The following is a 12,923-nucleotide window of genomic DNA, read 5'->3' on the forward strand; positions in this document are numbered from 1 at the left end:
TAAAGCCTGCGACTCTTTCTTACAAAGCGTGACCCCCTTTTCAAATAGGCATAATTATCTGCTGATATCGCCTCATATGTTATGATGCAGCTGGCAAACTGTTTGCTGATAAACTGAACTACCTCTGCCAATTTTCCGCCTACATTAAAGATACAATATGAAGGAAAGTCATTATCAAGATCCTGCAGTCGTACCATTACCAACAGCTGCAATAATCAACAACTACCTTCAGAATCTTGGCTCTGAAGTAAAATGGCTGAGGGATGGGTTGGTCAATATTATCCATCATTGGTTGGAAAGTTCAAGCTAATTCTAGATCAATGTTTATTTCAATCAATTCACTGCGCATCAACAAGATATTTTTGACCTCTACATTTAAAACATACGTAATGACCCAACAGCACAAGGTATCATTGTCTTGTTAAATGCTGTTGTATTGTTTGGCATTCTGTGTCACTGAGGCCATTTTAAAGAGGTATAGATATTTGATGTGATCACATTACATTCAACCGATGCCACCACATGAAAGCAATTAATTTTTAAGTTTTAAAACTAGGAACAATTTCACACAATGCACAACAACTTAAACATTAGTCCCTCATCAAACAGGTATCTAATTTTCACCACGATTTCAATTCCAAAACAAAATGTCTCACTGACTGGCAAGGGATAAAAACATGAGGCAAAGGCATTTTGCATTGCTTGCAGGCTTAGCTATACAATGTGTTTATTCAGTGCCTTTCCTCCAAGACATTGTAAAAGGTGTACAAACATCTAAAAATCTCCAGAGATAACAAAGAAACATACACACTTTACCGACTTGGATAACTGGTAAATCTGGAACAAGCTCAAAGCACCCGAGAGCCTTTATCTGTGCTTTCATGTAATTCTCATATTTCATAGGCATCAATAGTTTAGTGTTATTTTTGATGAATTTAAAAAAAGGATGTGCCATTAATAGCAGCTGTAATTAAGATGCTTCCATAAGTGGTTAGAATGTTTGCAACTGATGTTCTAAACTGTTCTGTAATAAAACGATTTTGCCACCCACCCACCACCACCACCTTTCCTTAGTATCTTTGCCAAATTTGATGATTTAAGCAAAGAAGCTTTAAAAATGCCTATTAAAATAATTAAAATCTGCAATGGACTACGATCTCTCGGTAAGGCTGATTTAATCATTATAATGAAGATTAGCTGAAGGTTAGAAACCCACAACAGAAAAAAATCCAAAAGAAAAGCTGCTTAAAAGGAAAGACAACATACTCTAAAGCAGGTCCTGGAACAAAGAGACAAGATAGTCTAACAACCTGAAATTTAAACACTTTTCCAGCCTAAAAACTGACCTTACAAATATAAAACAAAACAAAACTCCACCTGTGGTTTAAACCACACACTGCTGCCAACCCCCCCACACCCTAACTATTGAATTGAGATAATTAGATTGCACATTTCTGTAAAGAAACCATGACCTAGAAATGTAATCACAAATGATTTTCACCATTTTCAGTGATAGCACTATTTACAATGATTTCTCCCCAGGAACACCATTATAAAAAAAGTATTTTGTAGAATTACAAATAATTCATAGATTTGTCCAAAATTTGACCGAGTGCTTCCCATTACAATAAAATTATATAAACACACTCACTAAGCTGCTCTGACAAAAAGTCTCTGACCAGTTTCTCTTTCTACAGATGTTACCTGACCTGTTAAGAGGTTTCAGCATTTTCTGTTTTTATTTCAGATTTCCAGTATGTGCAGGTTTTTTAATTTTCACTTCCCATCACAAACTGTTCCTCTCCAGATCTAATATTCGGTGCTGCTGATGCGCACAAAATTAGAATATTTTTGCACAACTACTTGTACATTCTCGTTCATTCACCTCCATCCACCCCACCCACAAACACCTTCCCAAAGAACAGTCATCACCCAATCCAATCTTTCCTGATGAACTGCACACCTATTGATCTCATGCTCAACTGACTCATTGATACCCGCCTCATTCCCAAAACGCCCTTGATGCACTGAGAGCACAGCACTGCCCCATCAGCCTTCATCAAACCCTTGCCAGGGCAGTCCCAGCAGCCCCTCAAGTGACATTCCATGCCCAGTTATGCATATCACCACAAAATAAGTGATTTTGGGAAGGCAGCCAACATAGTCAAGAACCACTTAGACCGCAGTCAATCCCCCTTTTCCCCTTTCCCATCAGGCAGAAGATACAAAGCTTAAAAGTACATTACAGGAACAGCTTCTTCCCCATTGGTATTAGACTACTGAACAGATCTCCCACAAGCTAGGGTGTAGTTCCTATCTTCCAACCTGCCTCACTGTTGACCTTGGACCCTTATGTAACACTATATTGCTATAACTCTATATTCTGCACTTTGGTATGTTTCTCTTTGTACATGCTTGGGTGTGGCTTGAATGAATGCAGTCACGTATGGTATTTGCCTGGATAGCATGCAAAACAAAATATTTTTCACTGTATCTCAGTACACGCAAAAATAATAAACCAACACCAATCCCTTGAGACAAGATATCTTGTTCTGAATTCAGTGCCTTACATCCTCTAGAACTTACCTTCAACCTTTCTATCAATCCACATCGCTCATCCAAAGCGTGCCAAACCCGTGAGCCCATGGTCTTGTCTCTTTTACTTTAATGATCTGCACCCAAACCACCTCAGTGGGTCTCAAACAGCACCAAACATGTTCCAGAGACAGATCCACTACATAGACAATAGACAATAGGTGCAGGAGTAGGCCATTCAGCCCTTCGAGCCAGCACCGCCATTCAATGTGATCATGGCTGATCATCCCCAATCAGTACCTCTTTCCTGCCTTCTCTCCATATCCCCCGACTCCGTTATCTTTAAGAGATCTATCTAGCTTTCACTTGAAAGTATCCAGAAAACCGGCCTCCACCACCCTCTGAGGCAGAGAATTCCAAAGACTCACAACTGTGTGAAAAAGTGTTTCCTCATCTCCGTTCTAAATAGCTTAATCTTATTCTTAAACTATGCTCCTGGTTCTGGACTCCCCCAACATCGGGAACATGTTTCCTGCCTCTAGCATGTCCAAACCATTAATAATCTTATATGTTTCAATAAGATATCCTCTCATCCTTCTAAATTCCAGTATACAAGCCCAGCCGCTCCATTCTCTCAGAATATGGTAGTCCTGCCATTCTGGGAATTAACCTTGTGAACCTACGCTGCACTAGCAAGAATGTCCTTCCTCAGATTTGGAGACCAAAACTGCACACAATACTCCAGGTGTGGTCTCACTAGGGCCATGTACAACTGCAGAAGGACCTCTATGCTCCTTTACTCAATTCCTCTTGTTATGAAGGCCAACATGCCATTCGCTTTCTGCACTGCCTGCTGTACCTGCATGCTTACTTTCATTGACTGATGAACCCCCAAATCCCATTGCACTTCCCCTTTTCCCAACTTGACACTTATGTATTAGGTGTGTCCTCGATGATTATATTAAAGTCTATGAATTATTTGACCATAGAAATATCAAAAAGAAAATAGAAATATCAAAAAAAGCAGCAAATGTCTACAAAAATTCTATTCTACAGACCAAATGGTTGATAAATGCAAGTTTAAATATGAAGCACAAGGAACTACAGATGCCCCATTTATAAAATGAAAAGACAAAGTGCTGGAGTAATTCAACAAGTCTGGCAGTTACAATGCCTTGTAACTGTATATTTTGACTGATGGCAGACCAATTTATCTCTGGGATAAATAGAGTTGTATCTCTGGAAAAATGGACAGGTTATGTTTCAGGTTGGGGGCCCTTTCTGAAACATCACCTATGCTGCCTGTCCTGTTGAGTTACTCCAACAATCTTTTTTTCCTCAAAAGGAACAGAGTGTTTGTCACAGTGACAAATAGCATGAAACAGATGTCCAATGGACTTATAGCCACCTACCTGATGAAGGTCCTTCGCCTAGTCCTCCATCTTCTGAGCCCTCTTCAGAGCCTTCCTCAGGCTTGTCAGTCCCTGGGCTGCGGTCTTCCACCCCTGTGTTAGAGTCTATCGACTGAGTGCCAGGATCACTACCATCAACTGAACTTGGTGGATTCTCCACACTTTTCCTGCCTTTCCTGTGTACTCTGGAGTGCAGCACTAACTGATGGTAGGTTCTGAATATCTTACCACATACTGTGCAGTTGGTTGGTTTAAGTTTGTTCTGAGATAATTTGGGATCAACATCCACTTCTCCCAATGGAGGCGACCCATTCTGCCCTACGCCGTTGTGCTTCATTTTAGCCTTGTCAGGATTCTCCAAGGTCGTACCCTGATTGGCTTTATCCATGACCCATTGTTCACTGGAATCCTCTTTGTCCGATGGTTCCTCCTCATTCTCAGAGTTTGCTATTTGCCCTGGATCTTTCACATTCTCTCGACCTACTGCCACTTTCCCTTTGGTGGCCAGCTGCCAAGCTTGGTAGGTGTTGAAGGGATCAAGCTCAGGTATCCATTTCCCCAGCTTCGCAGATTTGTTACAATTTTGCGACAGGAAAGGACTCAAATTCAGCATCTGTAGGAATCCATCCTGCGACAGAGCGGGTTCTGGATTTATGGAGGGATCGTCCATCTTCTCCGTCAAATCTTTGTTGTGAACTTTGCTGTGTTCCTTTAAGCTGTCTTTGTTAGGGAAAAGAAATCCGCACACCATGCACATTTTGTAGGGAGAAGCAACGTTTCCCAAAATTGGCTCCTGCATAGCAACATTATTGATCGTTGCAGGACCCTCTGGATCCTGCTGCGATTTCCCCTTGGCTTTACTCGAATGTGTCCTCATGTGGTTCTTTAGAAACCAAGGCTCCTTAAAACGCCGGCCACATACATTGCAGCCATAGGTAAAGGAATCCTTGTGTTTTCCTCATGTGAGTTTCCAGATTCAAAGCACTCTCACAGGACAGGCCACAAACTTTGCAGCTAAGCTCACCATCATCATTTTCATCCATTGCCTCCTGTTCTGGAGAACTTACAGCGACATGCTCCTCTTCAACGGGGCTCAAACCTTCCTCTACTCGAAGGACTGCTGGCTCACAGAGTGTAGGCTTGTGCTGAATGACCACATGGTGATGGAGATCATCTGAGTGTTGAAAGCTTTTTTTGCAGAACATACACGGGAGAGGTGGGCACGCTTCAGCTTGGACTACCTTTCCTTCCAAGCTCTCAAGGGACAAAGTAACACCGTTTACCGGTTTAACATCAATCTCAGTCACACCGGTCTCATTAGTCGCGATACCACCAGACACCGTATTTGCTATTTCAAAATTTATGGGTGACAAGTTGGCCTTATTCCTTGCCGTTTTTTCTCCTTGTAAATGGTCTAGTTTGTGCTTTCGGAGGTGAATTTTCAAATGGGCTTTTTGAGATGTTTTATGGTTGCAGAAGGGACAGTTAAATCGCTTTTTATTTGTGTGCATGGTCATGTGTTGTGCCAAAAGACTGCTAAAAGGAAAGTATTGATCACAAATTGAACAGTGGTGTTCAAACGAATTTTTTGCATCCGAAAAATCGAGCGTTGAGTTTACATCGTCGTCTTGGACACCAGATGTTTTCATTATTACGCTCTCTGTGGGCTTTACCACAAATTCATGTGGCTGGTCAGTAAACCAAGGCATAAGCTCTTCTTCAGATGTTCTTTCTTGGTCGTCGTGATATTGTATTCTCATCACATTGAGACAATACAAAGCCTTAGAGCTTCGATTTCAAGCTGGAGCACCTGGCTTGTCCCTTTCCTTGCACTTAATGATGTAGAAGTTCCAAATGCTGAAAGCAGAACACAGAGCATTCAAAAACGGAATCAAAATTGTCGCTCGTCCACAAACATCTGGTTTTAAATTATGCTTTAGCACTAAAAAAAAAAACATTGGAACTACTTTTCTAACCATAATCAAAACAGTAACACTTTCCACATACATAGAATTGCTTTCCACTGCGATATAAATGTCGGGAACAAAGATTAGAAAATCTGAATCAAGTTGCTCTTTATAGACCAGAGGACAGCTCATCACAGAACTCAGTAAACATTAATTTCTCCAGTGGCTTCTACTGAAAATGAGACCCGTTTAACTGACTCTTTTTTTCCCTCTTTGGAGCTCACTGGATTTTGCAATCGAAATGATAAAGAACCAACTGTCCATATGTAAGTTAAACCCAACTTCTCTTTAACAGCATCTTAATGGTTTGCAATAGAAAAAAACATTTAAGTTATTGTCCAAGTTGTTTTGTACCCCCATTACACAAATACTTTACCCAAAAGTTTCAGTAGACATGAAGCTGGTGATAAATATTAAATGTGCATGAACTCCCCCCCCCCCCCCCCCCCCCCCCCCCCCCCCCCCCATCCCCATAAAAAGCCCTTATTTCAATTTCAGTAGAAATATTACTAAACACATCACAATAGGTTTTCACTAACTTCTAAACAAGCTGACTGGCACTTAAGGACACAAAATGCTGGAGTAACTCAGCTGGTCAAGCAGCATCTCTGGAGAACATGGATATGCAACATTTCGGATTGGGACCCTTCTTCAGACGGACTGGCAATAAAAGTTGTGCATGTTTACTTTGGTCATTCCGTCAGCTTTTAATTATTCAATAAAACAAATGTTTCAACTTTGCTGACTAAGCAGCATCTGTGCAGAGAAAAATGTTTTCGGGTCAAATTCCCTCCTTTAGAACTGGAAGAATTTTGATAGGCAGTATATTGGTCAATGCAAAGAAAGAAATGAGTCAATTGGGAGAGGGCAGTTTGCACTGTGGAGAATGGAGAATGAAGTACAGAAAGGACACGATTGAGTAGAATGGCAGAAGTATTAAAAACCAATGCCTATGCTAGAGTGCGGCACGGTGGCGCAGTTGTACAATTGCTGCTGTACAGCGCTTGCAGCACCAGAGATCCTGGTTTGATCCCGACTACAGGTGCTGTCTGTACGGAGTTTGTACGTTCTCCTCGTGACCGCGTGGGTTTTCTCAGAGATTTTCGGTTTCCTCCCACATTCTAAAGACGTACAGGTTTGTAGGTTAATTGTCTTGGTACAAGTGTAAATTGTCCCTCGTGTGCGTCGGATAGTGTTAATGTGCGGGGATCACTGGTCAGTGCAGACTCGGTGGGACGAAGGGCCTGTTTCCCTGTTGTATCTCTAAACTAAACACAACAATGATAATAGGAAAAAAGGTTGCGAGTAGTTAATGGAAGTAGTAGGCGTATTCTAAAATTGTTAACTTAATTTGAATTCAGAATAAATGTGGTGTAAATGAAAAGATAAGGTGGTTGCTGTTCCTCAAGTCAACAGTGCAAGAGATCTTGTGCTAAGTTCCACCCAAGTTAACTATTGCTTCACTTGGGAGGAGTGTTTGGGGCCTTGAACAGAGGAAGAGGAAGTGGCACAGCATGGTTTGTGGGGTAATCAAGAATGCTCCAAATAATAATGAAAGGAAGAGGAGACAATGCGTTTTCTGGTGGTATGACGAAAACAAATGGGAAGCAATTCATTGAATTTGAAGGGTGATGGAATTGCAGACTTGGGAAGTCATGGGGATGAGTGCTAGCAGAAATAAGACAAACAATTCCAACCAAGTCCATTCTTCAGAACCAATGGACGATTTGTGAACCATCGAGACATACCCATTCATCTCGCCTCATCAACGCCAACCATGATACCCATCTACAATAATCACACGCCTGCATTCGGCCTAGATCCCTCTACACCCTTCCCATGCAAGTATAAACACCTTGTGTTTTATGCAGGGATAATGCTCCTGAAAAGCAGCGTGCAATTCAAAAACATACAAATCAAACATATTTACACAGGCATAAATATGAGCCTGTTCTTTTTTTTAAATTAGCATATAAATTAGGTTTTTGTACTAATTGAACAAGAGCGTTATTTCAAAAATGCACAAAATCAAACGTACATAAAATGTAAGGTGCCTGTATTGTTGAAAAACCTTTAAAACATTTTATCTGCAAGGTAGAGTCCAGCAATAATATGAGAAAGCAGAGCTTGATGCCCCAGAGGGACTATAATAACCATTCAACCTCCACAAGGCAACGGTCATATTACCAACAAGGACATCATCCCTGATTTTGTTGTTACACCTGCTGACAAGGGCAAATTCAAGGTCACAGTGCTGCAGTAGGAAGTAGGAAATGAAAAATCAAGACCATTGCCACATCCAGAGTTTACAGAGAAATGTTTCTGTTATGGAGTCTAGAGTAGCAGATTTGGAAGAGAGAAAGGACCTTGTGTGGAAGGGTGGCGGTTATGGTCTTAAAATAAAATGGCTAACTCGTGTTCAAAAATAAAAAATAAAAAATAAAAAAACAAAACCCTACGTCTGCATTTCCAAATCCTGCCACTTGGTGACACTATAATTAAATGCTTGAAAAAAAAGTAAGCTCTCTCAATCTTCAGTGTTGATACCCCCCATAATCTTAGTTCTAAACCAGTACAGTGAAATGGATGGTAGACAAAAATGCTGTAGAAACTCAGCAGGTGAGGCAGCATCTATGGAGGGAAGGAAATAGGCAACGTTTTAGGTCGAAACCCGAGGGTTTCGACCCAAAACGTTGCCAATTTCTTTCGCTCCATAGATGCTGCCTCACCCACTGAGTTTTTCCAACAATTTTTCCTACCTTCGATTTTCCAGCATCTGCAGTTCCTTCTTAAACAGTGAAATGGGTAATGATGTGGCTTTAAAAAAAAAAGTTAAATAGTCAAAGTCTACAACACCTACACCTACAACAAAGCACAAATGTAAAAGGAACCTATCAGTGCAAATATCCTTGGGAAGACTATTTAGGAATGGGGCAAGGCCATGCGGTTGGAACGATTTCTAAGCAGTAGATAGGCTTCAGCTAACCAATTGCAAAGATCCCAGTGCACCCAGATAGCCACTGTCAAAGGTTTTTATAATTTCACCGATCAAAAGATATTAAAACTAATCAAATAAACTATTTAAAATACAGGTGCATAATTAAACACTAAAATGGGAAATGGGGAATTGGAAAGTACAGAGAACATACACACATTTAGTGCTCCACTGGGGGCATCAAAAGCAGAGTCCAGCAGCAAAACAAGAGGTCAGGGGCATTGGGATCTAACCTCTGGGTCAGTTCAGGCATCTCCATTGCGCTAAGCATGTACACAAGTCCAAGAGGTCTGAACAACTCGCAGCTGCTGTGTCTTAGAGAGCGGCTGTCATCAGTCACTTCGATTCAGCCCACTGAGTGTGGAAAGCAGAAGTGTCAACATATGTGATGCAGTAAAGTAGTCTAATTTAAAAAAAAATGATACAACCGTTTAATGTATATGGACCACATTGCATTATTTTCTAAATTTGTAATGGAAAGACAATTAACGTACTGAAAACAAATTTATTCACAGTCAAAAAGCATTTCAGTTTACTCATGCAGACAGTGTTGGGCATAACTATGTGCTTGTTATTGTATGTGCTCAGTGATTGTGTGTAAAACAAAGCTTGTACAACCTGTATCCACTTCAGAAAATTAAACCCTTATGCGGCCGATGACAGCAGTATAAATCCTAAAGGTTTTATTTTTTTTGCAACTCTGAACTCTCAACTTCCAACTTTGATGACATTGCCTTCAATAAAACAAATCCACCCACTCTCATCACAGTACGCAACTTTCATCTTCACCACTGTCACTCAAGATTAAAGGGCATCTGTGTACTTAACTACCAAGTGGTTTAGTACATTCATACACCTCACATTTTAATACATCGTTTGGCTACATTCAATATCTTACTGGGCATGTTTTCTACAAAAACCACGATCAATTGTGCAATCACACCGCAGAGGGATTATCTATCCTCAGATTCCTCTGCCAATTCATATTCAAAGTCCAACAAGTTGACAAATATTTGTCAGCATGAATACTCGCAGACCTTGGGTATCTGCAATTCCCTTATTCAAAAGAACCTACACCAGCAGGAACAATGTGGTAGTTTGAATGTACAATGCACTTTGTGTTGCTCAGCATGTGTGGGTCAGGAATTTTGTGACCAAACTATAACCACTTCTGATTATTACAGGAAGTCATAAATACAGACCAAATGGTTCTGCTGGTATAAAATTCAAAATGGGAGTTTAAACCAAAAAGGACAAGAACAAAGTGAGAATACTCAAATAAAAGTTTGAAACAATTTACAAACACAAAATGTTTACAATTAAACAAAGTGCCAGTTAAAAACTTCAAGTTATGCTAATGCCACAATGATAATTTTAAGATAAAATATTTTAAAGTCTTCTTTCTAGGTGTCAAATTTTCACACTTGGCCACATAAAGCTTTACATAACAAATCTTTAACCCTAATTAGTTACTGAAATACAAGGTTCACCAAGTGGAGTACAGAAGTCCCTGGGACTCCAATTCAAAACTTTAGGTTGAATAGTTTTCTTTCTCTCCTCAAATAATGCCATTCAGCCAAACAACCTATGCAGGCATGTTGCTACAATAACATCCACATGTACAATAGTCCTTTAAAAAAAAAAACCCACTATTATTTGATTCTGAGAACAGAGAAAATCCTATGTGTTCTTTCAATTAGTCAGGCAACAACTTTCAGGGTCCACTAAGTCTCAGCTAAGAGTTACTTTATGTATTGCAATCTGACCCTTTGAGTGAACACGACAGGCCAAAACGACTGTGGTGGTGAAATAACCCCAAGTAAATTGGACACATTTTTAAATTAGTGTACTGTTGTGCTGTGAAAATCTAACACAACTGTTGAGAGGAGAGAGAGAGAGAGAAAAAAAAAGAACTTGCAGCAGTATTTCTCGATTCATTTGTGCTGGTACTGCTGGAACCCAACTGCACACAAAGTGCTTTGTACAGCAGGTGGTCCTTACAGATCTGCCAAGTTTACAACACAGCCCATTATTATTCTGTTGCAACATACTGGTCCTGTACTTAAAAGTTTCAAAATAAGTCACTGTTCCTGTCCTGGAGAGAGTATATCTTGTATCTGGTAAAGCACATCCACCCATTTCCATCGACAGTAAACACGGGAATGTCCATACGTGAAGTTGACCCGCAATACAAAAGTATTCAATTAAGAAACACTGTAGAAATTAGCAAGATTTTCCAAAAAAAAAAAAAAAAGGGCCATTTTAGTTGGAATAATAGCTCTTTCTAAAAATGGTGCAACACAAAAAGTATATGTTAAAAATAACTACTCTTCTGGCATTTTATTGAAACAGCTCATTTTTAATTTTTTTCCCCCATTGGCCTATTGATAGATATTTGGATTTTTTGGTGTTTGTTTCATGTAAATAAGCAGACCAAAGATTAAAAATACAACTCGCCTTTTGAGAAACAGCTTTTGCAATAGTTAAAAGCAGTCTAAAAACCGTGATCAGCTGTAGTGTTTGAGCATTACCCAGCATATTGCAAAGCCAATGGATACAGAGTCTTCCCAATTATTTTATCACCTGGATACATGTAGTATTGATGCTTTAATATTCCACATAGCCAGGGCAGATGTCGAGGTAAAACCATTGATATTAGGATCTTTCAAAATACTCATTTTGAGGTAAGCAAATCAGTACATCAAATCTTAAGGTGCAATGCTTTCATGTGAGTAGAAACTCCCTGGCCCACTGACAACATACATCAGACTATTGAAAGACCCAGGAAAGTGGTTTCTGTGCCAAGTTGGATAAACAAAACCAGCAAGCCTACACACAGGTTATTGGCCACTGTAAAAATTCCACACATTGGACAAAATGGCAGCGGTAAAATCTTTAAAGTAAATTTATGTTGCTGAACAACCAAAAATAATTTGTGCAGAACTGCAAGGAATTTAAAAGTCACCTTTAACTGTGACACGTGTTAAATTGCACACTTTTAGCATCAGTACGTCAACATTTTTTTTTTTGTAATCAATCCCAAGTAGAGGCGAACAAAAGCCTGAAATATATAGGTTTCACAGACCATACATTTAGAAGGAAAATCTTCAGGAAATTAACTGTTGTCATTGAAATGGCAAAACCAGTTTTATTCCCAAAGACTTGAGGGTATAAAATGATATGGATATTTAAAGCTAGGATCACACATCAACCATGATCTCATTGAATGACAGAACTGGCTCGAGCGTTAACAGATTCCTCCTGTTCCTAATATTGCTTTCACACATTTGCATTGTTGGAGGAAGTAACATTGACCACACTTCCTGCGTCAACCTCAGAATCAATGTGCATAGTGATTATTGATGGGAAGCACTATGTTGTATTAACAATGACTATATCACTACCAGAAGTGTTAAACCAAACTCAATATTCTGTCTCACATTAAAAAGTTAGAACAGTAAATCTACTAAATTACTCAGATTGAAAGCCTATTGTCCAATTAACTGGTCACAAAGCTAATTCCATTCCTGGATTATTCTCCTCATCTGAGCCTCTGTTCATCATAATCTATTGTGCCTGCAATCTAAAATTCAATCAAAAGTGAAAGACGATAAAGATTTAGAATAAATGATAGCAGAGTACAAAGTGCTAGAAGAACTCAGTGGGCCAGACAGCAAATAGAGAGGGAATGGATAGACAATGTTTTGGGCCCAAAGATAGGTTCAGGCTCAAAGCATGCCTGTCCATTCAATCCCCAGAGGCTGCCTGACTTGCAGAGTTCCGCCAGTATTTTGCCTTTCCTCGATATTCCAGCATCTGCAGACTCCTGTGTCACCAAAACACTACCTTCCATCACATCATACTCTATTATGTTATTGGAGGTCGTCAGTTGGCCCAACGAGTCTTTGCCGGCGGTACACAAAATTGCTGGAGAAACTCAGCAGGTGCAGCAGCATCTATGGAGCGAAGAAAATAGGCGACATTTCGGGCCAAAACCCTTCTTCAGACTGACTC

The 12,923-nt window shown here is 39.9% G+C and overlaps 1 protein-coding gene across 1 annotated transcript in view; it reads right to left on the reverse strand.

Annotated features, from left to right (window-relative positions):
- Positions 1-12,923, reverse strand: part of znf217 (zinc finger protein 217) — a 58,243-nt gene that overhangs the window by 17,558 nt on the left and 27,762 nt on the right. Inside the window, 2 exon segments of the mRNA XM_055652451.1 lie at positions 3,948-4,902; positions 4,904-5,804. Coding sequence (XP_055508426.1) covers positions 3,948-4,902; positions 4,904-5,707 — 1,759 coding nt within the window. The 5' untranslated portion in view covers positions 5,708-5,804.

The sequence above is a fragment of the Leucoraja erinacea genome, chromosome 21 (genome assembly GCF_028641065.1).
Source record: "Leucoraja erinacea ecotype New England chromosome 21, Leri_hhj_1, whole genome shotgun sequence".
In the NCBI taxonomy this organism is placed as follows: domain Eukaryota; kingdom Metazoa; phylum Chordata; class Chondrichthyes; order Rajiformes; family Rajidae; genus Leucoraja; species Leucoraja erinaceus.